Source organism: Scyliorhinus torazame, chromosome 10 (assembly GCF_047496885.1).
Source record: "Scyliorhinus torazame isolate Kashiwa2021f chromosome 10, sScyTor2.1, whole genome shotgun sequence".
NCBI classification, from domain to species: Eukaryota; Metazoa; Chordata; class Chondrichthyes; order Carcharhiniformes; family Scyliorhinidae; genus Scyliorhinus; species Scyliorhinus torazame.
In genome coordinates, this window is record NC_092716.1 from 188,123,524 (window position 1) to 188,149,742 (window position 26,219).

Below are 26,219 nucleotides of genomic sequence, written 5' to 3' on the forward strand. Positions count from 1 at the left end.
TGGAATTAGTTGAGAGAAATGTTGGTCACAATATGACAAAACTATTCCTGTTCTTCTTTTAACATTGAACAGGCAGATAAAGTCTTGATTTAACATTTTATGCGAAAGGTGGCACCTCTGACTGGGTTATACTCCTTCAGCACTGCATTTTAAGAGTCGGTTAAGGTTATGTCCTCTCATTATGTATTTAGCAGAGATAAAACATGAAACTGCAATTAATGACCATCACATTTTAGACCCCCAAGTTTCTGAATTCATCGAATCTCTACATCACGAGTTTTTAAACTGTGTCCCTTTGCATTGCTGCAAACTATAAGTGCTTCCTTGCTTGGGTACAGGAAGAGACCATTCAACCTCTCAATTATATCTCAATTATATATGGCTGATCTATGTCACTGCTTATGTCCTGGGTTTCGTAATCCTCAATAGCCTTGTGAAACAAAAATCTCTGTGTCTCAGTTTTTGAAATGTTTAGTTACCTTTCTCTGCCTCAGCAGTTTTTTTATTTTGGGGGGGGGGGGGGGGGGGTGCGTAGAGTTGCGAATTCCAGATTCCCACTACCCTTTGTGTGAAGAAATCCATCCTGACATCATCCCCGAACGGCCTGGTTCTAATTTAAAGGTTACGTCCATTTGTCCTGAACACTCCACCGGAGAAAAGTTTCTCTCCATCTAGCCTATCAAATCCTTTCGTCTTCTGAAACACTTCAATTAGGCCACCGTTTCTGTACTTGAGGGAATGCAGGCCTAGTCTTTGCAACCTGTGCTCATAATTTAACCCTTTTGGAATTTGTGACTGGGGCACCCTCAAAGTGTGTCACATATGCAAGGATTAGCTGCCTTTTCCTTGCTTGACATGGCACAGCAAAGTTTGAAAACCACTGGTCTATATGGAATATAAATAAAGTGACAAATAGAGGAAATTAACCACTCCCGCCGAACGGCATGTCCCAGTTAGCCATCTAGTGGGGGAGGTTATAGTTATCCACTAAGTATCAAAAATAGGTACATAATTTTAGGCACTCCTTCTAATAAATGTATTCAGACAGGTTACAAGCATGCTGGATGATTTGATTATGATACACACTCAGGATTGTTTAGCAAATGTCCAATTACAGAGTCACATCTAATGTTGAACAATTTTTTACATTTTGTAAGGACGGGTTGGTTGGGTATGGCCTTGCCTGTTGTGAACAGCCGAAGGGACATGCTGCTTGATATGATTTGCCAGTCTTTGTGACATATGGCCTATATACCTAGCATCCCACCAGAACCAAAATTCATATACCACATTACTCATTTGTGTGATAGGCAGATGTATTTTTGGCACGACAGCAGCACCCCTGTTAGTGGTGAACACCACTTGTATTGCTACTGCATAATAGCAGAGTGAAACAGCGAGCTTCAGCTGTTGCCCAAATTTTTAAAATACTTTTTCAGGGTAATCGGAGGTTGAATGGGCACTTTTCAGGAGTGAACGTGGTAGCCTTGGGAGTGTTCATTAGTTTGCACGATATACAGTGAGCAATGATCTGGTCACTGTCATAATATACATCTATGTATACAATGGAGTGCAGACAGGCAGTGATTGACACACAGGATGACCAGTAAGCACACAGAACAGAGCAGCCAATCACCAGACAGGACACGCCCACTATAAAGCCAGAGGGCACCAGTTTTCCCGCTCTCAGGACCCAGCCTCTGGGACAGTGCCTACGCCATGTGGCAGCTACGTTAGTCTGGTCAGGCTCGTGTCAGGTCTCCAGTCAAGTCAGCATAGTGTCAACCCACAGTTGAACATGTATAATAGTTTGGACGTTGAATAAAATCGTGTTGCATTTTATCAAGTGTTGGAGGTCTGTCTCTCGCTACATTGCGTGCATCAAGTGCAGTTCACCTCGACCCAGCCTACCCAACACATCATGGTACCAGCTGAGTGATGCTGAAAATTTGATGGACCTACCTTGAGTGAATCAGCGCTGACCAGCAAACAGCCATCCGGTGACATGGAAAACGTCCGCTCTCCTCCGCAGCGCCGGCAACCTCGGTGCAAATTGGAGGATCTTTAAACAAAAGTTCCAACTCTATCTCGAAGCCACCGATCTTGAGGCCGCATTGGACGCCAGGAAAATCACACTGTTCCTCTCCACAGTTGGGGACCACGCCATCCACATCTACAACTCCCTTACATTCGCTGAAGGCGAAGACAAGACAAAATTTTATACAGTCCTACTGAAGTTCGACAGCCACTGCAACATTGAGGTGAATGAGAGCTTTGAACGGTACATTTTCCAGCAGAGGCTTCAGGGTAAGGATGAACCTTTTCAATCCTTTCTGACTCATCTCCGCATCCTCGCGCAGTCATGTAACTATGACTCGACCACTGATTCCATGATCCGGGATCAGATCGTTTTCGGGCTCCACTCCGATTCCCTTCGCCAGCAGCTCCTGAAAGTCAAGCAGCTCACCCTCACCATCGCCATCTAAACGTGCGTTCTCCACGAACATGCTAACAATCGGTATTCCCACATCAGGGCGGCAGAAACGGCAAAGCTAATCTCCCACGAGGCGGAACGGGTGCAGGCCATTGCACAAATGCAGGGCCTAAATATCGACGGGAGTTGCCATTCCGCGCGCTTTTCCCGAGCCCCTGCGCATGCGCGACACGACCGAGGGGACGGCAAGACAGACGACCAGACTGCGCAGGTGCATACGTCGTTCGACCGCACTGCGCATGCGCGATGGCACATGGAACGCGCTGACGTTGGCGTCATGACGTGTCCGAATTGTGGCTCCACCCATTTAAAGCGGCAATGTCCGGCAAAATCACGACGGTGTCTACAGTGTGGCAAGCTTGGCCATTACGCAGCCCTTTGCAGATCTGCTCCACTGCCCAGCATCCAGTGATCCCAGCCGTGGCGCAGAAGCGTCCGTTCAATACAGCAGGCCATGCCAGACTCCGACCCCGACAGCCCAACAGATCCTAATGCTGCGTGCCTCAGATCTTCATACCGGGTGGGCATCATTACGAAACATGCGCTGCCTTTCTCCAAGACAGCGACGCACCTTCGATCCTCAGCATGGATCCCGACGATGAGTGGTGTGCTGGCCTCACAGTCAACAAGGCTCGCATCCGGTTCAAACTGGACACCGGCGCATCGGCGAACCTCATCTCCAAATCCGATCTCAACAACATCCGCGTCAGACCAAGTATTCTTCCACCAGCCTGCCAGCTCCTTGACTACAATGGCAATGCGATAGCTGCCAGTGGCTCATGCCAACTCGGAGTTTCCAATAAGTCATTTAAAGCAACACTGCGATTTGAGATTGTGGGACATGACAGAGCATCCCTGGTCGGTGCTCGGGCCTGCAAACTCCTGAACTTGGTTCAGCGAGTCCACACCATGTCATCCTTCCAGGCTGAAATTGATGACATCATCACGCAGTACCACAGCGTGTTCGACGGAATGGGAACACTCCCATACCGATACAAAATCCTGCTCAAACCGAACGCCACCCCTGTGATCCACGCACCACGTCGGGTGCCGGCACCCCTCAAGCAGCAGTTACAGGACCTCCAGGACCAGAGCATCATATCAAAGGTCACAGAACCCACGGACTGGGTCAGCTCCATGGTCTGTGTCAAGAAGCCATCAGGGGAGCTTCGAATCTGCATCGACCCACAAGGATTTAAACCGCGACATCATGAGGGAACATTACCCAATACCAAAACGAGAGTTGACCAGCGAGATGGCTCATGCCAAACTCTTTACGAAGCTGGACGCTTCCAAGGGGTTCTGGCAAATACAGCTGGATGCATCCAGTTGCAAGCTGCGCACATTCAATACCCCGTTCGGTTGCCACTGCTACAACCGGATGCCTTTTGGCATCATCTCTGCCTCAAGAGGTATTTCACCACATCATGGAACAGATGATGGAGGGTATCGAGGGGGTGCGCGTGTATGTTGACGATGTCATAATCTGGTCCACAACTCCTCAAGAACACATCGATCGCCTCAAACAGGTATTCCACAGAATCCATGAGCATGGCCTCCAACTCAACAGAGCCAAGTGTTCATTCGGTCAATTAGAAATCAAATTCCTTGGTCACCACATCTCGCAGCAAGGCGGGCGGCCAGATGCTGACAAGGTCTCGGCGATCAACGCCATGAAGACCCCAGAGGACAAGGCGGCGGTCTTCCACTTTCAAGGTATGGTCAACTTCCTTGGGAACTTCATTTTCACCATGGCGGCACACACCACAGCCCTCCACCATCTCGTCAAAAAGACGACAAAATTCCAGTGGCAGCCCACTCATGAGAACGAATGGCGTGAGCTCAGGGCAAAACTCACCACAACCCCGGTCCTGGCGTTCTTCGACCCTACCAAAGAGACCAAAATATCCACTGACGCGAGCCAGGACGGTATTGGGACGGTGCTGTAGCCACCTAGGTTGGCCACTTCCCGACTTAAAATGGAGGTCCGCAAAGACTACAGGGAAATTCAGCCAACACAGGCAAAAACTAGCAAGTGCAAAAATCATGTGTATTAGAACTTGCACTGAAACTCACAGCCATCTGCATACTAATGAGCGATCACCGGGTACAATTGAAACATGTAAGGTGAATAAGGCCAAGCCAGACTCCTCGGCGCCAGCAGGAGACAAGACAAAGGAAGGCCAACGGACACTCAGGGACCGCCCAGCGATCAGGGAACGGCTCCAGTATTGGAGAAATCGATCCAAGTGATCGGAATGTAGTCCAATCACTTGGAACCAGATACGGGGTCCGCCCCGAAGCCCCTGGGGACTATAAAGTAAAGCCCCCAAGTTCAAATCGATCTTCTTGGCAGGGTCACTCAGCAACTCGAACCAACCCTTGACAGTGAACTGCCCAAGCTGCCGCAACAACCAAGTAAGTCTCCAGTCAATGCTCGCTATGAGATAGGTGCTCCGAGCTACCAGTCCATGCCAGCTTTTGAATCCTGCAGACTCAGAATCGAACGCAAGGCCATTTGTTCCCCATACCTGGTGGGCCAGCTCCGAAGCTAAGTATAGGCCTTTTAGTGATTATAGATAGTCTAAAAAGTAGAGTTTTATGCATGAGCAGTGATTTACTGTGTATAATAAATGTGTTTTGATTTGAATCTTACTAATTGGTGTGTTGAGTTATTGATCAGTACTTGAACTTGAACCTCGTGGCGGTATCATAAAGATACCTGGCGACTCTAGAGCGAAGATGATACAAACAGAGCAAATTCAGTAAAGACCCAACGGGCAACAAAGTTAGCAACATTTACTGGTGACATCCTGACGGGACCCGATTTAGAAGCGGCCTAACCACTCCAGGAGAACCCAAAATTTGAATTGAGAATCCAATTGGAAACAGAAAAAACAACAAGTGTTCAAGCAGTTCTGATCAATCCTCATAATTCGGAAGCGTGTTAATTGATGCGTAACTAACAGGGCTATAAGGTAAAACTGATAGATTTTTGTTGCGAAAAACTGTCGGGAGTTTGTATTCCGGAAAGTAGCGAACGCTACTGTAAACCAGTGTTTACAGCACCGCCTTAGTACCCCTCGTTCCAAATTTTAAAAGAGCATTCAGATAGAGAAAATGGCAATGAAGGCAATGGAACGCCTTATGAACCCCCAGGAATTCGATGTTGCAGCGACCAGCAGCAGAGTAGGACAGTTTCCCGTTTGGGAAGAAGAGATCAGAAAATATCTCAAAGGGAAAGGATGGCCCCTTTGGAGTGAATTCTGTGATAACGAGGAAACAGGACCCGGGAGTATGTAGGAGGAGGCACCCTTGCAGAGATGCATACGGCGATCCTAGACGCGATCGTTTGCAACAGAGGTGACCCAGTAGAAGGCCTGAATAAGTGCAGGCAGAAGAAAACCGAACACTCCACAGCGTTTGCTGGGCGCCAGTGGATCCATTTTATAGCCGTTTCTGGAATCTTAGACCGCGCCCATTTGTCCCAAGACAACATGGCCAAATGGACCCTCACCCTTGTCTCCCATGCCACAGAGGCAGGACAAAAGGCCTGTACCAATTATGACCCCTCGGAAGAAGCGCACAATGAAAAATGGATTTTAAAGAGGTTGTCCCGCTCCTGGGAGCAATCTGTCCAAAACAAACCCTCAATTAGGAAACCCGAAGAACAGCAGACAGAGGCAGATATCCACGCAGTTAAAACGCACCAGAACCACGCATGGGTGAACAAAGGCAGGAACAGCCTCCCACAGAAACCACAGGAGTGTTACAACTGTGGACAATTAGGACACTTTGCACGAGAATGCAATGCCCCACGAAAGCCAGAGAGCCCAGCAGGCAGGCACTCTGAATAATAACAAGACAAAGTCCATACATAGTGTGAGCGTCCGTTCAGACCAGGCAGACCTGAGACCTGAACGGAACTGACTGACGGTGTTTAGTCTCCCCCAGTTGGGTCTGCGACACCCTTTGGGATAGGTCCGGCCGACCAGTCGTTGCAGCGAAAATACAGGGTCAGCCCATTGAATTTCTCTGGGACACAGGAGGGTCCCACACCACAATTAATTCCTCCACCATGTTCCAAAAGGACACGTGGCCCACTACAGCCACAATCACCCTCAGCGGCTTCACAGGCCACTCACAACAGAGACACATCACAGCCCCTGTACCCATTCAAATTGGCAACATTACGACAAAACACCCCATAGTTTTGGTCGATCTGGACCACACAGCAGAACACATTTTGGGCATTGATTTCATTAACTCCCCCAACCTTTCATTTGACCCAGTAAATCAATGTGTCTGGAAAATGACAAAGTCAGCAAGAGCCCCCGCAACGCTCACAGTAGGTGAGTATGCAAACAAGATTAGCGCAGTCGGCGAATTTTGGTTTGACCCGACCACAATTAGTGCAGATAAACAGGTTAGGGCAGTTCTCCAGAAGAACAGGACCGCATTTGCAAGTCATAAACATGACTGCGGCAGAATGGCTGGTTCGGTTCAAATAATAGGACCTGACCCTCGACCCCAGAAGCAATACGTATTTCCCCAAGAGGCAGAGGGAGAAATCTCAAAGGTTATTGACAGCTTATTAGAACAAGGCGTACTTAGATCGGCAGCTTCTACTAATATTGCCCCGATTTGGCCAGTGAGAAAGCGCGATGGATCATGGCGACTGACCATCGATTACCGAGAAATCAACAAAGTCACCCCCGCAGCAGCCCCCACGGTAGCCACAAGTCCTGAGACCATGCTCAAACAGGGACTCAACTCACGATATTTTACGGTTTTGGACATCAGTAACGGATTCTGGTCCATTCCATTGGCAAAAGCGTGCCAGTATAAATTTGCCTTCACTTTTAAAGGTCAGCAGTACACGTGGACATGCCTTCCACAAGAATTCCACAACTTCCCCTCCATTTTCCACCAACAGCTGGCAAATGGATTATCAAAATTTCTCGCCCCGAATGTCTGGTCCAGTATGTGGACAACCTATTACTGCAGACAGACACCAAGGCGCTTAGAGCACATCAAGCTTTTGGCCGAACTCCTACAGCAGATTGGATGCAAAGTGAACCCCAAAGAGGCCCAACTTTTGAAAGACAAAGTGGTATATTTGGGAACGATTATCACACATGGTAAACGCGAGATCGAGCAGAAAAGAATTGACTCGATTGTCAAATTGCCCCTTGCTCAGAATGTTTCAGCCCTCCGGTCGTTTTTAAGACTGGTTGGCTACTGCCGAAACCATATTGACGGTTTCGCCACCAAGGCAGCACCCCTCTCGGAACTCCTAAAGGAAGGAGCCCCTTGGGAATGGCTTCCGCAGCACACGGATGCTGTAGATGTTTTAAAGCGCGCACCCATTGCAGCCACATTAAACGCATTACAGGTTCCAGACCCGCTTTCCGCCTATGCTATAGAGATAGCTAGCACAGACCGCACCCTTTCGGCCGTGCTCCTCCAGGAAAGGCACGAACATTTAAGACCCGTGGCTTACGCCTCCAGACTTTTAGATCCTGTGGAGCAGGGATTTTCGGCCTGTGAAAGGCACCTGCTCGCAGCTTTCTGGGCAGTCCAACATTTTTCATACATCACCGGACTAAACCCCATCACAATCCTCACGGAACACACCCCCCACCCAACTTTTACTAGACGGACGACTTAAGGACGGTACAGTAAGCCAGATTAGAGCAGCCAGATGGACCCTTCTTTTGCAGGGATGGGACATCACTGTTAAAAGGACCAAGACCCACACTTTCCTAGCCGACAACCTTCAGTACCCAGGCACCCCCCACGAATATGAAATCATCTCACCGCACAACACAGGCCCCTTTATCGCAAAACCCCCCCTCCCCCAAAAAAGATAGGTAGTTCACCCCAGAGCCCCCAGACACATGCGTACCCCTAAGGATTTATGTGGATGGTTCTTCCACTGTTAAAGTTCGAAGTCACCACCGTTCTTCCCCACCTGGAAATGTAAAAGCCGACGCACTGGCTAAAGCAGATTCCAGACATGGACATTTTTGGAACCCCTCCGAAAGCGCCCCAGTGAATGCAGTTCAGGTCTCACAGACTACTATCGAGGATTTAGTGCAGGCCCAGAAGCAAGACAATAATCTCAGGGAGATTTTAAAAGGAAGTTTTCCAGCCCCATACGATAGGTTTAAAAATGCACTGACCACACATGATAGTGTGGTCCGAAAAGACATCCTTTATGTGGTTCCTGAACAGGACAGGAATCAGCTTATTTGTTTGTTCCATGACAGTCATGGGCATCAGGGAATTGACCCCACTACAGCCCACCTCAGGCAGCTCTGTTGGTGGCCGAATTTTAAGGACGACGTCACGCACTACGTTGAAAACTGCCTCATCTGTGCCCAAAACAATTCGGACAGATATGCAAAGAAGGCTCAGCTTAACCACACCCGCCCCATTAATGGCCCCTGGACTAACCTCCAGATTGATTTTATAGGACCATTGCCCCCTTCCAGAATGGTTACAAGTATGTCTTAGTCGTTATAGACACGTTTACAAAATGGGTAGAAGCATTCCCATCTAGAATGAACACGGCAAAGACTACCGCGAAGATTTCAACCCACCACATCTTTACGAGATGGGGACTCCCCCGCAGCATTGAATCCGACCAAGGTTCCCATTTTACGGGACGTGTCATGAAGAACGTCCTCACGATATTTGGCATTACCCAAAAATTCCACATCGCATACCACCCCCAGTCCAGTGGTATCGTGGAGCGACTGAATCGGACCATAAAGGCAACCCTCAGAAAAATGGTCCAACAAAACAGCACCACTTGGGATTCAGTCCTCCCTTTTGCATTAATGTTTTTACGTGGCACCGTTTCAACATCCACGGATACACCACACACACTCTCATGACCGGACGCCATGAAAGGCACAGAATTTTTATTAGGACTTGACCAGCCCCGAAGTGACGGCCCTCACACACGAGACCGCAGTCAAACAATGAGTGGAAAATGTAAAAACGGCTCAGCTAGCAGCCACAGTAAGATTAGGCACCAGGAGGAAACAGAGCAAGGCCTGTTTCGACAAGACAGTGCACGCGACTGAGTTCATGGTAGGACAGCAGGTCATGCTCTCCATTTACAACCCCAGCACGTTCCTGTCACCCAAGTATTCGGGTCCGTACTCCGTTGCGGACAAAGTAAGCCCCTCCTTGTATAAAATTAAATACCCCAATGGGAAGACCGCGTGGTTCCATAATAACCAGCTCAACGCATATGGCTTGCAGTCTATCACACACCACGTCATGCTCGACGCAGCAGACCACACCCCGTCCACATCCAACATATCCCTTCCCTCCCCCAACACATCCACCCCATCCATGGACTCTACCTCGACTCCATCCCCGAACTCTAGACTCCGCCCCGGAACGCCCAGACAGCAGCAGCAGATACAGCGACTGTGACACAGGCAACAGCCACAGCACGCCTCCCTACTATCCCTATGCAACAGGACCCACACCCAGCGAATCTGAACACGATTCGAGTGATCCCTTCCTGATCACATTCCTCAACAAACCTCACCAAAGACCACCGCCCTACGATGACGACTCCGTCCCCACAGAATTAGGACAACTTTTTGGCACCGTGACAATTCATACAGGCACGTCCGAAACGACGAGATGGACCCTAAGTCACACCATGCAGCTTTATCAACCCTCATCCATTCCAGACTATGGCATCTGGGAGAAGAGGATGACTTTGAGTCTGACTCCCAAAACGAGAACCCCTTTGCGACCCTGTTCGCACCTGATAACGGAGGTGTCCAGATGATGTTTTAAAAAGGAACCGCTTGGGAGAAACGGTGTTCTTTCTGATGGAACCTGTAGCATGTTGTTCAATGTTTGTTAGTGTTATCGTCAAGTGTTGTTTGTAAACTCGGAACTTCCACGGCCACACGCTATATTTTTCGGCAGAAACCTGTGAAAACTTGCCAGCACGCTTATCGGCAGAAACCGCTGAGAGCTTGCCAGCCCCCGTTCATAACTGCTCTTCTGGTTCGACGGTAGAACCTTTACAGCAACCCCCCACGATGACTACATTTTTTGCCCGTTCTTGCCGGTTGCTTAGGCAGTGGAGAAACGGCATTGGTCTCCGCCCTGCCTGAGGACCCCCCCCTCTGGTCAATTACGCTCGGGTAGAGCACATACGGCATTGATCACCGTCCTACCCGGGGATTCCATCCAAATCTTACCCGCCGCGGCCCATACGCACCCCATTTTTGGCTCATTATGTTCAAGATTCTTTTGTTTGTTTTTGGCAACCTATGGTTGCTTCCCTCTGCTATTTACATCCTCAAACACTAGGATGGCAAATGACACAAGCTGCGAGATGGCTCGCAGTACGGCAGTATGTTCTTAGATGTCTTGTCCGAATATTCGGTTTTTAAAAAAAATGAGGGAGTCACACATGGTGACAAATTATAAAGGGAAATTGGCACTAAAAGACAGACATGCTAACATTCAAGATATTAAAGATAGTGACAGATATTATGCTTGTGTCCATAGAACTCCGGAACCTCAGGAACTCAAGAGGAAGAAAAAGACAGAAAGACGGAAAGATGAAGACAACCTTCATGTTCACCTGGATCATAACAGGATGCCTTCAGTTGCGCGCGGATGCTACCCCCCTGACCCCTGCCACACAGGCCGTGAATGATTCCCACCCCTACCATACACTACACCCTGAAATAGTTAACCCCGAGATAGTCACCGACACGCCATCATGGTGTGATATGTTCATAACCTGGTATTCACTATCATGCGTAATTGAATCCCTCCTAGTATTGGCGATATTCTGCAGCATCGTGCAGACTATCCGCAAGAGGAAATGGCGAAGGAGTGCCTACCGCTCTCGCGCCCCGGTATACAGGATGAGATCCCCTATTTTTGGTCTACAATAAAGGACATTCATTCGGCGTCATTTTGTGAATAAAGACAACTGAGAGAATGTAAACCTCTGTGCTTGACTGCCAAGCCAGAGAAACTTGTGTTGCTGCTATTTGTACATTTAAAGTGTTGTAGATTATTTTTGATTGTTTGAGTGAGGATAGTTTATTGAGGATAGTTGGAGGTACCGTTTTTTTTAAATGTTGTAATGCATGTCCCTGTTATGACATAGCGCCACTTAGAATTGTTAGTTAAAATTTTTCATACATAGTTATGGTCAGTGTAGAGGCCATGGAAGAGTGCTCGCTGGGTCAGGAAGTGAAGACAACGCAGTTATGTGATCCTTCACGCTACGCATTAGGGATCACAAGGAGGGAGTGTAGCCACCTGGGTTGGCCACTTCCCGACTTAAAATGGAGGTCCGCAAAGACGACAGGGAAATTCAGCCAACACAGGCATAAACTAGCAATTGCAAAAATCCTGTGTATCAGAACTTTCAAAAGCCCAGACAGCACTGAAACTCAGCCACCTGCATACTAATGAGCGATCCCTGGGTACAATTGAAACATGTGACTCCTCGGCACCAGCAGGAGCCAAGACAAAGGAAGGCCAACGGACACCCAGGGACCGCCCAGCGATCAGGGAATGGCTCCAGTATTGGAGAAATCGATCAAAGTGATCGGAACGTAGTCCAATCACTTGGAACCAGATACGGGATCCACCCTGAATGGCGCGAAGCCCCTAGGGACTATAAAGTAGAGCCCCCAAGTTCAAATCAGTCTTCTTGGCAGAGTCACTCAGCAACTCGAACCAACCCTTGACAGTGAACTGCCTAAACTGCCGCAACAACCAAGTAAGTCTCCAGTCAGTGCTCGCTACGAGATAGGCGCTCCTAGCTACCAGTCCATGCCAGCTTTTGAATCCTGCAGACTCAGAATCGAACGCAAGGCCATTTGTTCCCCATACCTGGTGGGCCAGTTCCGAAGCTAAGTATAGGCCTTTTAGTGATTATAGATAGTCTAGAAAGTAGAGTTTTATGCATGAGCAGTGATTTCCTGTGTATAATAAATGTGTTTTGATTTGAATCTTACTAATTGGTGTGTTGAGTTATTGATCAGTACTTGAACTTGAACCTCGTGGCGGTATCATAAAGATACCTGGCGACTCTAGAGCGAAGGTTATAGAAAGAGAGCAAATTCAGTAAAGACCCAACGGGCAACAAAGTAAGAGCCAACCAAAGTTAGCAACAGTGCTCCTCCAACAGGATGACTCCTCCTCATGGGCCCCAGTTGCATATGCCACCAGAGCCATGACGCCCACTGAGCAGCGGTACGCTCAGATCGAGAAGGAATGCCTGGGCCACCTAACGGGAATCGCCAAATTTCACGACTATGTGTATGGCCTCCCAAAATTCACGGTTGAGACAGACCACTAGTCCACATAATCCAGAAGGATTTGAATGACATGACGCCTCGGTTACAACGAATCCTTCTCAAGCTACGCCGCTATGACTTTGAACTTGTCTACACGCCAGGCAAAGAACTCATTGTTGCAAATTCCCGTTCCAGGTCCATCACCACACCGTGTGAACAAACTGACTTCGTCTGCCAAATCGATGCGCAGGCACAATTGTGTGCCTCCAACCTTCTGGTCACTGATGAGAGGGTCATCCATATTCGTGAGGAAATGGCCAAGGATCCTCTGCTCCAGCGTGTGATGCAGCACCTCGCGAATGGCTGGCAGAAGGGACAGTGTCCCCAGTTTTACAACGTCAAGGATGACTTGATGGTTGTGGATGGCATCCTCATGAAGCTCGATAGGATTGCGATTCCGCAGAGCATGCGAGCTATGGTGCTCAGCCAACTCCATGAGGGTCACCTGGGGGTCGAGAAGTGTCGACGCAGAGCTCGCGAGGCAGTCTATTGACCGGGCATCGGCCAGGACGTTGCCAACGTGGTCCTCAACTGCCCCACGTTAGAAATTTCAGCCAGCTCAACCCAAAGAAACTCTGCAGCAACATGAGATAGTGACCTCCCCATGGTCCAAAGTCGGTGTTGACCTTTTCCACGCCAAGGGGCGTGACTATGTCCTCCTGGTCGACTACTTCTCCAATTACACTGAAGTGGTGAAACTGTCTGACCTCACGTCGAAGGCGGTGATTAAAGCATGCAAAGAAACGTTTGCCAGGCATGGGATACCGCTCACGGTGGTGAGTGACAACGGTCCCTGTTTTTACAGCCAGGAATGGTCTGATTTTGCCCGCCCATACAACTTTCGTCATGTAACCTCCAGCCCCCACTACCCGCAGTCAAACGGGAAGGCCGAAAAAGGGGTCCATATCATCAAGAGATTACTATGCAAGGCTGCGGACTCAGGCTCAGACTTCAACCTGGCGCTGCTGGCATACAGAGCATCCCCGTTGTCCACTGGGTTGTCTCCCGCGCAGATGCTCATGAATCGCACTCTGCGAACCACAGTTCCAGCCATCCATGTTCCAGACCTTGACCACCTCACAGTCTACAAAAGATGCAGCAGTCTCGGGCCCAACAGAAATCAGCATACGACGCTCATGCCACGGATCTCCCCGAGCTGGTCCCAACTGATCGTGTTCGTGTGCATTGCCTGACGGCGGCTGGTCCGCCACAGCTGTGGTGGTCAAGCAAGTGGCCCTGAGGTCGTTCCTCGTCTGCATGGCTGATGTCTCCTTCCTACAACGCAACAGACGGGCGCTGCGCAGAGTTCCATGCTCGCCACCTAACCATGATGTCCCGCCTCACACAATGCTTCCTCCGGACGTGCCCTACCACGAGGCCACCGATCTACCAGCAATCCTGCCGACCTCTGCGTCCACCGCATTGGCGGCGGTCCCGCCTATCCAAGTGCAGGCGGCCCCTGATCCACCCTTGAGGCGGTCAACCAGAATTCATCGGCCGCCGCAGAGACTAAACTTATAGACTGAACTTTTGCACAACTGTGTTACCTTATCGTTTTGACCTCTGTAAATATCATTGTTACCGTTTCATCTGCCCTAAATCTGCACTAGCGACACCTTCCTGTGTACATAAGGTCATTTTAGTACATTCTGCATATAGTCACGCACATATACACATCCACACGCACATGCACCTTAATGTTTATTATCTCAACACACACAATAGAGAAATAAAAGGGGGATGTCATAATATACATCTATGTATACAATAGAGTGCAGGCAGGCAGTGATTGACACACAGGATGACCAGTAAGCACACAGAACAGAGCAGCCAATCGCCAGACAGGACACGACCACGACAAAGCCAGAGGGCACCAGTTTTCCTGCTCTCTCAGGACCCAGCCTCTGGGACAGTCAGAGCTCGTGAGTTAGCCAGTGCTTGAACCATGTGGTAGCTAGGTTAGTCTGGTCAGGCTAGTGTTAGGTCTCATATATCATGTATATATAATTTATATAATTTACAGTGCAGAAGGAGGCCATTTGGCCCATCGAGTCTGCACCGGCTCTTGGAAAGAGCACCCTACCCAAGCCCACACCTCCACCCTATCCCCATAACCCAGTAACCACCCGACACTAAGGGCAGTTTTGGACACTAAGGGCAATTTAGCATGGCCAGTCCACCTAACCTGCACATCTTTGGACTGTGGGAGGAAACCGGAGCACCGGAAACCCACACAGATACGGGGAGAACGTGCAGACTCCGCACAGACAGTGACCCAAGCCGGGAATCGAACCTGGGACCCTGGCACTGTGAAGCAATTGTGCTAACCACTATGCTACCGTGCTGTCAAGTCAGCATAGTGTCAACCCACAGTTGAACATGTATAATAGTTTGGATGTTGAATAAAATCTTGCTGCATTTTATCAAGTGTTGGAGGTCTGTCTCTCGCTACACTGCATCAAGTGCAGTTCACCTCGACCCAGCCTACCCAACACATGAGTCACAGAATGGTTATGATGCATCCCATTTCAGCATCAAACTTGTAGTGAGAAAATGGTCTGGGCCCTCTTTATGAGGTTGCCAGTAAGGCCAATCTTACAGCACATGGAACCATAGCTCGCGTATACTGACCAGTGAAGGCAGGCCATAATCAACTCTCTGGGAGAGATTTCAATTAGCAGATCAAGGAAAAGGAGCTCATTTGACTGTTACATTTCAAAGGTTAATTTGAGCACAGGGATGTCTATTAAGGTGTGGAAGGAAATTATTTCATGCAGCAGCGGATTTAAATTCAGCAAACTGATCATCAACAATAGTGAAACTATGCAAGGGTAGGAGATTGGATGTCATTCTATCGAATACCTGTTTTTCACGGAACCTATAGAAGTATTTGAGAGAGCTGGACTTAGAGAGAATCCATGGGAACACCATCCACGTGGACATACATGGCGTCATTAAAAAGACTCAGCTGTGCAAGTTGCTGAGTTCATAAGTTCAATGAATCCTAATTCACACAATGGTGGCAGTTCTAGTGCTCGATGATATGGTGCTGCAGTGCAAGTGTATATGACTTCCTTGAGCAGTACATAGGTGAATAGACTAGCAATATCAAATGAGCATACTGACATGGCATCGCATCCTGTGCTGTCTGTTCTTCACGACTGTGAAGGAATCCTTTACTGGGTATGTTGAAAACTGGTTGTAGGAACTTGCCCAACCATTTGACCAATTCATGCTGTGCAGAAGCAATCACAAATAAGATAGAAAAAGAGAGGGGCATCACTTTTGTATGTCTTGGGCTGCCCACACGTGTGTGGACGCAGTGAGCCAGGAGGACGAATCCTACCGTAAATATTTTTTTCCCTCCCCCGCCTCCTCTCTCCCAGATGAGGGATACTAATCGCTCTTTCAAGCCAGAGTGCGGACATGGGAGTCATGTGAAGTTAACCTCTAGCTTGTGGAATGAGTAATACTGCCTTGTGGAACTTCAAGTCTTAGTTTGTCATTTTACCACCTCACTAGCTGCATCATAGACAAAGTACTCTTGCAAATTGTCCAAGTGAGTGCAAGACCAAAAGCTTTGATAACATGAGCTGTGGTTTTCTCAGAGTGGCAGTCAGCTTCGGATTGCCACTCCATGCCCAATTACTATATTGATTTTCTTCAGCGCCTGTCTCACCTGACCTTCTGAATCAGACCGGGCGAGATTCAAGCAGCACAGCTGTCGAGGCCCAGCTTGAAGTCCAGCTCCGTCTGATTGAAGGACACACCCCTTTTTTTTTTTTTTTAAAACAGCACTAGACGTGAAGGTAAGTTAAAGGTTCCATTGAAATGGACAGGCCAGGGAGAAAATAAGACACCAAGATGATATGTGCACAGGATTTGAGGGGTTGGGAAGGAAATTGGGAGTCAGGTGGGGGGATTGGGGGTGGGCTGGGAGGGTGGGGAAGCAGGGAGTCATGTGAGGGGGCAAGTCTACGTCTTTATAAAAGTTACTCAGAAGTTAGAAGAGGTTTTAGTTCTTCCAACTTTTTCTGGGTAACCATTTGTGTAACACAACCGGGAACCATTGAACGTTTGCAATTTAAATGGCATTTTCGGATGGTGCGGGACAGTTTCCCAGGTGAAGTTCGCATTTCTGGGGCAATTGCTGCGCAAACCCTGACCTGGGAAGTTCCAAGGAGGATTCCCAGTGCATCTTTGGGGTTACCATCCCCCAAATCCGACACTGGGAAACTTGGAGGTTACGGCCCCATGTATCTTTCCTCAGCCATACTCAAGTTCTGTACTACCAAACAACTATCTAGTAACATTCCAAAACTGAAGGAACAGACAAAGCAGAAATAAATCATAAATGAAGGCCGAGAGAATTTGGTATACCATGAGCCATCTCCTCCAATCCCACCACAGTCTGGTTTACAAACAACTAGCTAGTTCCCTCTTTGAAGTTGTTATAGGCTCCGCTTCAACAACCATTTCTGATGGAGAGTTCCATACCATGCGTGTGCAAAATAAATTTTTGCTAACGTTCCCTTTTTAATTGATTGCAAATTTGCGATAATTAAAATTCTTTTTACAATGTTTATTATTTTGCGGCAGCTTAGGTGCCCGTAGCTCACTAACAAAACAACTGACATACTGTGGCCAAAGCTTTTATCAATAGATTCCCATTAGGTTGAGGTTAGTTCAGTTTGATAGTATCCACAGGTGAGACACTGTGCTGTGGGTTTCAGCCTCAGACCAGGGGAACAGAGCACAGAGACTAGTTCAGTCAGGTGGCAGCATTAAGGTTTGGCTATTGCTCAGACAACATGTCGAGTGGATTATTGCAAGAGCAGGGAGGTTGCCCAACATTCCCCCCTCAACAGATTGAGTGGTCATTCATCTCTTTTGTTATATGTGGAATCGGGTTGTGTGCAAATTTATTGTTCTTTTTGGCTGCGTAACGATAATGGCTAAACATAAAGCACTTAATTGAGAAGCAGTTTGAGGTGTGTTGTGAGCATAATGTGCAATATAAAGGCAGAATTTCCCACTCTCTGAAATCAATGTTTCAACAGGAGTCCTTGACAAAGGCAGACATCAAAAATCACACAGCCTTTAAATATTGACAGTCAATTTAAAAAACAGATTCTAATCATGCCTGGTGTGGATATACAATGTATAGATATCTATTTTGTTTAAAGTAGTATTGAAATAGTTAAATATTTTAATTGCTTTTGAATTATATAATAACTGCTTTTTACATACCTTTGAGCTAACAATCCTAACAATGACTTTCCAAAGGGCCGAGGAATCGGATCCAGGTTGTACTTCAAACAATAAGCATTTCTCTTGCCCAGCAGTCAGTCTTTCTGTGCTACAATGGGTAGAAAAGCCAGAACAATAACATTTCTCTGGTTGTAAAATACAGATATCTAGAATCTTAGAATGGGATTTAAGCAATTATCCGTTCAACAAATAATTCCAAGTTTTTATTAAGAAACCATTCATCTGGTCCAATGAGATCACTTCCCTCCTATCCTCTTGTGATGGCGGCGTGATGGGCACCATCACCCTCGGGTGCTTTATACAAATGGTCATTCCTCTTGCATATGGGCCTAACCAGCAAAGAGTCAGTGGAGGCTGTCACAAGTGCAGCCATAAAGGAGTCCGGAAAAGGTGAAACAGCAGTTTTTAAAAGGTAAAAGGAGGGAGATAGTCTGGCCTGAACATGATTTCCGACCCACAGCACTGTGATCGGCTCTTAATTGCCTTCTGAAATAGCCAAGCAAGCCATTCAGTTGCACCAACCTGCCACAAGGAAATCCAGGACGAATACCACATTACTGCAACGGCGCAAGAGGGCGGCTCACCGTCATCCTCCTGGATTATATAAAGTATTAACTCATATAATTTCATAATCTCTACATTTTTAGCTCAACATTAATTTCCCCTTGCACCTCAGTTGAGTGCATCTGAGGAAGGCCAATAAATGTTGACCTTGCCAGTGACTTACTCATGCCTTGAATAAGCAAAACAAAAACGCAATCATAGATGCATTCTGACTTAAAACATCCGCACAGCTATTTACACAAAAGCGATGAAAGCATAAATTTTGGCTGGTTTTGAGAGTAAAAAAATAGGAAGGACAATTACTGTTCATAGAAGTAAGAAGTCTTACCACAGGTTTGAAAAGTCCAACAGGTTTGTTTTGAATCACTAGCTTTCGGAGCACAACTCCTTCATCAGGTGAGTCATCTGATGAAGGTGCTACGCTCCAAAAGCTAGTGATTGAAAACAAACCTCATGGACATTGTTGTAAGACTTCTTACTGTGTCTACCCCAGTCCAACGCTGGCATCACCCCATCATGCTGATAGAAGGGTGTGCTGATTTGGTGCAAGCAGGCTTATTTGCAGCATAGACCAGCTGGGCTGAATGGCCTGTTTTTGTGTTGCTCTGTGATTGGATGCAAGTTTATGGTGAGCTCAGGAACAGCAATAACAGAGCGCAGGTTGTGGGCAGCACGCGGCACAATGGTTAGCACTGTTGCTTCACAGCACCAGGGACCCGGGTTCGATTCCTGGCTTAGGTCACTGGTCTATGCGGAGTCTGCACGTTCTCCCCGTATCGGCGTGAGTTTCCTCCGGGTGCTTCGGTTTCCTCCCACAAGCCCTGAAAGATGTGCTTGTTAGGTAAATTGAACATTCTGAATTTGCCCTCCGTGTACCCGAACAGGCGCCGGAGTGTGGCGACTAGGAGATTTCCACAGTAACTTATTTGCAGTGTTAATGTAAGCCTACCTGTGACACTAATAAAGATTATTAATATCTTTGTGAAGAGGAGGAATTAAACATTTCAAAACAGTAGAACGAAAGCATGTAACACGCCACTGACAAATTGGAATAACTTGCGTTTCTATAGCATATTCAATGTAGAAAAACTTCCCAAAACTCTTAACTGAAGTGCAAGCGGAAATGAAAGTTGAGCTAAAAAAATTGAGGTGATAGGAGTTAATGCTCGATAAGCACGTGACTGGATTGTCATATCAAGGCAAGGAGTTTGTCAGAAAATAAATCCTCACAGCATGTTGAAAGGAAGCTTTGTCTGTCATCATAATTTACAAGAAAAATAATTTCCTGATGAGAACAGCTCAACAAAAACAGAATATTCTGAAATTCTGATGAGAAAAGAAGCATAGGTCAATTTCCAACTTCAGGCTCTCAACAGGGGAACCTTGCCTGCTGGAAGCACATAATTGAAAACTCCTGGCATACACAGCTTTCTGACAATAAATCTTAAACGTTTGGAAAAATGAAGTAGAAGATGCCTCCGAGTTTCCACTCTTTGCTCCCGGTGGGCCAGGCGTGCCATCAGAGCACAAAGTTGGAAAACTTCCCCGGTAACATTAATTAATTTCTTGGCATTTCTCTTCATTCAAAGCAGCATCTCGAACATCCATATGCCTGAACAGTTGATGGTCGGAGGAAACAGAAAACGCAGGAGTGCAAACAATCGAACATCACGCAACAACACAATCATTCTGCAGACGGGAAATGAATTGTGAAAACAGAGGCTATAATGGGAAACAGAATACAATTCAGTCTCTGTCTTCACACTCAACTTCTCCTTCGGCAGAGAATGAGACGATTTGCAAGACTGCGGGGAAAGAGAGTCAGAGCAGTTGGAACTAATTGGATAGTTCTTTCAAAGTGCTGCACAATGGGATGAATGGCCTCTTGTGTGATATGATTCTTTACTGAGGAACGGTCAGATGATCTTCTCATTTGACTCTGGTAATCAGTCATATGGTCATGAAGGTCATTCAAATAGGCACCAGCACAATATTCAACAATTCAAATATTTAGTTTAGCAAGAGGATGCGGTTAACATCAACTTCTGCACCATCATACTGTAAAATTTGTCCCTGCATCAGCAGTGCTACCCTTTTACAATTTTGAAAAACTAGCATCCATTTTATAAACTGAGCAAAGGGAAAACTCACATTTCATTCAGTTCTGCCACTCTGGCGAGAAACTCCTCATAAGTCAGGAATCCACTTTCCCTCACCAGGGCAGCATGCTTCATCATCCGATCCGGCAATTTATTAAAGACTGCTGGAGTTTGATTCGAAATATGCTGACCCATCACTGGACAACTGATGGGTGGCTTCAACACGGGTTCTAGATTTGGGTCATTTGTAAAGCTCCTGTTTAGTTTAAAGAAAGGAACAGGTGAGTACGGTTCTGTCAGTGATCCTTTTAAATAACCTACCAGAGGACAACGAGACACATGAAATAGTTTCAAAATAGTGCAAGGAATACAACACCGTATGGCAATTCTAGCTTTTTCTCCCAATTAGCAATTGATCATGAAGAAAAATAAATTATATAGCACACAATCATTGTGGATATTCCAATGTACTTCAAAAGTGGTCACTTGCTTGCATGAGTGATCCCAATAGCCCAAATTTGCGCAGAGCAAGATTCCATTATTAACAATGGAGGTGAATAACTAGTTAATCTGTTTTTGCTGTAATTCATCGAGTCACAACACCTGGTTAACTTTGTGCATTCTTTACATACAAGAGGAGGAACTGGGTCGGAGGCTGAATATTTCTCCTCGATGTGGGAATCTAGAATTAGGGAGCACAATTTCAAAATAAGGGATCTGCTATTTAAGCCTGATATGAGGAGGAATTTCTTCTCTCAGAAAACCGTTAACCATTGGAATTCTCTACCCCAGAGAGTAGTGAAGGCTGGTCATTGAATATGTTCAAAGCTGAGTGAGTCAGATTTTTGATATACAAGAGAGGGGACAGGCAGATAATCAGATCAGCCATGATCTGTGAATAGCGAAGCAGTCTCAAGGGGCCAAATTGCCTACCCATGCATCTATTTCTTATGAATAGAAAGTAGATGCTGTAACATCAATCTTTAAAAAGGGGCAATAAACACGACAACACTCATCACGTGTAAAGTGCATGATTATTTGAAGAATAAAGGGATTAAGGGTTATGGTGTTCGGGGCGGAAAGTGGAGCTGAGTCCACAAAAGATCAGCCATGATCTCATTGAATGGTGTAGCAGGCTCGAGGGGCCAGATGGCCTACTCCTGCTCCTAGTTCTTATGATGCAAGTTTTGCATGTTTTCTTTCTCATTGTGAGCTCCTGATCTATGTCTTTCCAAAGAGGAGAGCAGTCAAATGTAGGTAGATCCTTCTCCAAGAGGAGAGGTTTTTGCGGGAGAATCAATTTGTAGGCTGGGTCGGCATGTTTTCGCAGGGCAGATTTCAGAGACACACGAGTGATTTTACGTTGCCAAGTGAGGCTGCTGAAATTCTATTCTGCACAGGGCAATGACAGAGGGAAATATTTCACCAACCAACTCAAGCTACAAAAAAACACACCATTGATCTAATTGCATGCAATCAGTCTGTTCCCATTCAACCCATTTTTCTCCATCCACATCTCTAATCTAATCCTGATTGTTGACATAGTTTTCTATTTTAAACCACTAACGCAGAAGTAAATACCACAGCCTCAAATCTCTCTAAACAAAGAAGTTTTTCCCGCCCTCTGCTCTCAATCTCTTTAATTTATTTATCTATGGCCCATGTTCTAAACTTCAACTGCTGGGAACTGGCTGCTTCTTTCGCTCCTGCCCTACCATTTCAGTTTACAGATATTCAGGGTCCCGAACAAATGAGAGAGGTTGTTTATTTGTAGAAAATTAGCTCAAACTGTAATGGGGTGTAAATTGTAACAGGCAGGTTACAATATCATTTGTGGCACCATATGCGACATATCATTTTCATATTGTCCCAGCAAGTCTCCTGTGGTGCTATTCACAATAGTGAATAGTAAGAATAGGAAAATTATATCAAGAAAAACAAAGTTACTTCTAAACATTAAAGTGCTCTTTTAGGCTATGTATGTTCCTTCAATTTTATTTAACTGGCGTCAAGTAAACAATGTGTTAAAGCACAGATTGATCAAGAGGTTGCAGATCTCATGGCTCTGGTATTTTATATTGCCTGAGGGCTCGTACATTTGAAATGACAATCTATAAATTTCTTCCTGTTCAGCATTATAGGAATTATGGTACCTGAAGTGTGGCAGCAAAAAGTACACACCCAAAGCATTAAAGGCAGAATTTCCCTGCAACGAACTGCTATTTCTTGGAAAACCGGTGGAGAATGCGACAATTGTTCGGCAAACCATTTAAAGCATCACACATCAGGACATGAGCTCAACAAAACTGCATTTCCTGCACACAACCACTTCTTAACTGATTAAAGGCTGATGTAGACACATATAAAGTTAAAAGTTATTATTTACAAAATCCAAAAGCCAGGATTAATTTTGAGACTGTAATCTAAAAGCATGATTTAGACACTGTATCTGAACATCTTGTAGTTAACCGGTTTAGCTCACTTGGCTAGACAGCTGGTTTGTGATGCAGTGAGGCCAACAGCGCGGGTTCAATTCCCGTACCGGCTGATGTTATTGATGAAGACTCCGCCTTCTCAACCTTGCCCCTTACCTGAGGTGTGGTGACTCTCAGGTTAAATCGCCACCTGTCAGCTCTCCTCCTCAAAGGGGGAAAACAACCTATGGTCATCTGGCACTATTGTGACTTTACCTTGCTTACTAGTTAATCTTTATTTGTATGTGGTTTGGGACACTATCGCTGCATATTCCTGACAGCCTTGGAGGTGATGTGGCAAAGGTTGGCAAGATGATCTAAATTTCAGATTCATGTGAAGTACAAATCCAGGAGTTCCTCATCCACCCAATTACAAAATGCTTTGAGATTGAAGGAATAATTTCTGACTGACGTTTGAAGATGTCTCTGTGAACATGCCAATACATCATTGGGTCTGAGCAGTGCGAAAATGCTGAGAATGAACACAGCCTCAATCAGTCATGCCTCAAATCGGTTCATTGCTGAAAATTGTCATTTAAGATAACTGAACAGAATTCAGGTTACAAAATGGGTGTCACATTCTGAAATGACATCCATAAAATAGCAAAAATGTGCTTAAGGAATATTTTTAAAAATGTAAGGATAGTCATTTGATGACTGATAACAAAAGAAAAAAAATCTGCATTTTTATAGCACCTCTTTGTTCTTTGTTCTTACGGGCCTCAGTGCATCCCAAAGCACTTTCCAGTGCAATGAAATACTAGTCTTTTTTAAACTCATTCAAGGGATGTGGGTTTTGCTGGTTAAATGAGAAACATAAAAAAACATAGCATCCCTAATGCCCTCGAGGAGGTGGTGATGTGCTGCCTTCTGGAACTACTGCAGTCCATATGGTGCAGGGAACATCCAGAGTGCTGTTAGAGAGGATGTTCCAGGATTATGACCCAGCAGCAATGAAGGAACCGTGATATATTTCCAAATCAGGATGTTAAGTGGTTTGGAGAACTTCCAGATGGTGATGGTTCCATCTATCTGCTTCCCTGGTCATTCTACATCGCAGTGCCTTTGGCATGTGCTGTCTAAAGAGTGGCGAGTTCCTGCAGTGCATCGTGTAGATGGTACACACTGCTGCCAATGTTGTGCGGTGTTGGAGTGAACGTTTGTGAAAGGGATGCCAATCAAGCAGGCTGCTTTTTCTTGATGGTGGTGGGCTTCTCGAGTCTTGTTGGAGCTGCACTCATCCTTCACTTCTTCTTTGGCAGTACCTCAGTGTCGAAGATTACTTGCTTCCATCTGCCACAGGTGGGGGAGGTGGTGATCAATGAGGTGGGTGTGTGGGACACTCTGGATTCTGCATGCTCTATCCTCTGCTTACGTTTGGCCTCCACATGCTCCACTCTGTGATGGTCGAGGTGGTTGGCACTTTCATAGAATTTACGATGTGGAGATGTCAGCGTTGGACTGGGGTGAGCACAGCAAGAAGTCTGACAACACCAGGTTAAAGTTTGTTTGTTTTGAATCACTAGCTTTCAGAGCACTGCTCTCCGAAACAAACCTGTTGGACTTTAATCTGATGTTGTAAGACTTCTTATAGAATTTACAGTTCAGAAGGAGGCCATTCAACCCATCAAGTCTGTACCGACCCTTGGATGGAGCACCCCACCCGATCCCCGTAACCCCACATGTGGACAATTTGGAGAATTCCTGTACATTGTCTACGTTTTTGATGCATACAGGAGGTTGGGGACCACAGCTTCGCTGTAGACAATGAGCTTGGTGCTGGATTTGAGGTATCAGTCTTCGAACACTGTTCCTCCGGCATCAGAAGGCTGCACTGGAGTTGATGTTGGATTTCCTCATTGATGTCTGCTCGCCAAGAGGAGGCTCCCGAGGTATGGGAAATGGTCCACGCTGTCCAGGGGCTCACTGTGGATCTTGATGGTTGGGGTGCAGTGGTGTGTGGCAGGAGCAGGCTGGTAGAGAAGCTTTGTTTTCCGAATGTGCAGTTTGAGGCCCATTCTTGCCTCGATGAATGTGTAGACGATAGTTTGTAGTTCGGCCGAGTGTGTGCACACGTCATCTGCGTACTGCAGTTCGATGACAGAAATTGGGGTGTTCTTGGTTCTGCCCTGGAAGCGTCAGAAGTTGAACAGTTTCCCACTTGCCCCGTCGGGTGCTCCACTCCGGCAGGGAGCTTCATGGTGAGCAGGTGGAGTGTTGCGGCGAGGAAACGAAGAGGAGCTTTGGTGCAATAATGCAGCCCTGCTTGACTCCAGTTTGCACTCATATTGGATCTGTGGTGGGTCCGTTGATGAGGGTCATGGCTTGCATTTCCTCGTGGAGCAGGTGGAGAATGGCGAAGAATTTTTGAGGACAGCTGAATTTGAGAAGGATTGTCCACAATCCCTCACCTGTTGATAGAATCGAAGGCATTTGCAAGATCAAAGAAAGCCATGTACTCAGTGCTGTTCCCTGCACTTTTCCTGGATTGCTGCGCAATGAAGATCATGTCAATTCTGCCTTTTGGCAGGCTGAAGCCGCATTGAGACTCAGTGAGGAGCTTTCAGCCACTGGGAGGAGGCAGTTGAGGAAAATTCTTGCGATGATCTTTCCCTTGGCGGACAGTAGGAAACTCACTCTGTAATTTGTGTAGTCGGACCTGACACCTTTCTTGAAGATGGTCACAATTACAGCGCATCTGAGATCTTCTGGTATGCTCTCTTCCTTCCAAACAAGGGCGATGAGGTTGTGCATTCAGGTCGAAGGTGCCTCTCCACCGTATTTTAGTACTTCAGCGGGGATCCCATCTGCTTGGAGGACTTGTTTTTCAGCTGTCGGATGTTATTTTTCCACCTCATGGTGGGATGGAGCTGTGCTGGGATGGCGGTAGTGTGCTGCGGGATGGCATTGAGGGCTGTGTCTTGAATAAAGAGGTCCTGAAAGTGCTCAC

At 46.7% G+C, this 26,219-nt stretch overlaps 1 protein-coding gene across 6 annotated transcripts in view; it reads right to left on the reverse strand.

The window, feature by feature from the left end:
- rnf141 (ring finger protein 141) overlaps positions 1-26,219 on the reverse strand; it is a 47,053-nt gene that overhangs the window by 13,757 nt on the left and 7,077 nt on the right. For 3 of the 6 annotated variants that reach the window (XM_072466151.1, XM_072466150.1, XM_072466155.1), the window contains exons 2-3: positions 20,848-21,051; positions 18,112-18,220 (exon numbers count right to left, since the gene is read on the reverse strand). In XM_072466151.1, the coding sequence (XP_072322252.1) occupies positions 18,112-18,220; positions 20,848-20,990 (252 nt within the window). In that variant the 5' untranslated portion in view covers positions 20,991-21,051. Of the gene's footprint in view, positions 1-18,111; positions 18,221-20,847; positions 21,052-23,277; positions 23,945-26,219 lie in introns of those variants that run through there. The other 3 variants (XM_072466156.1, XM_072466154.1, XM_072466152.1) reach the window with 3 other exon arrangements.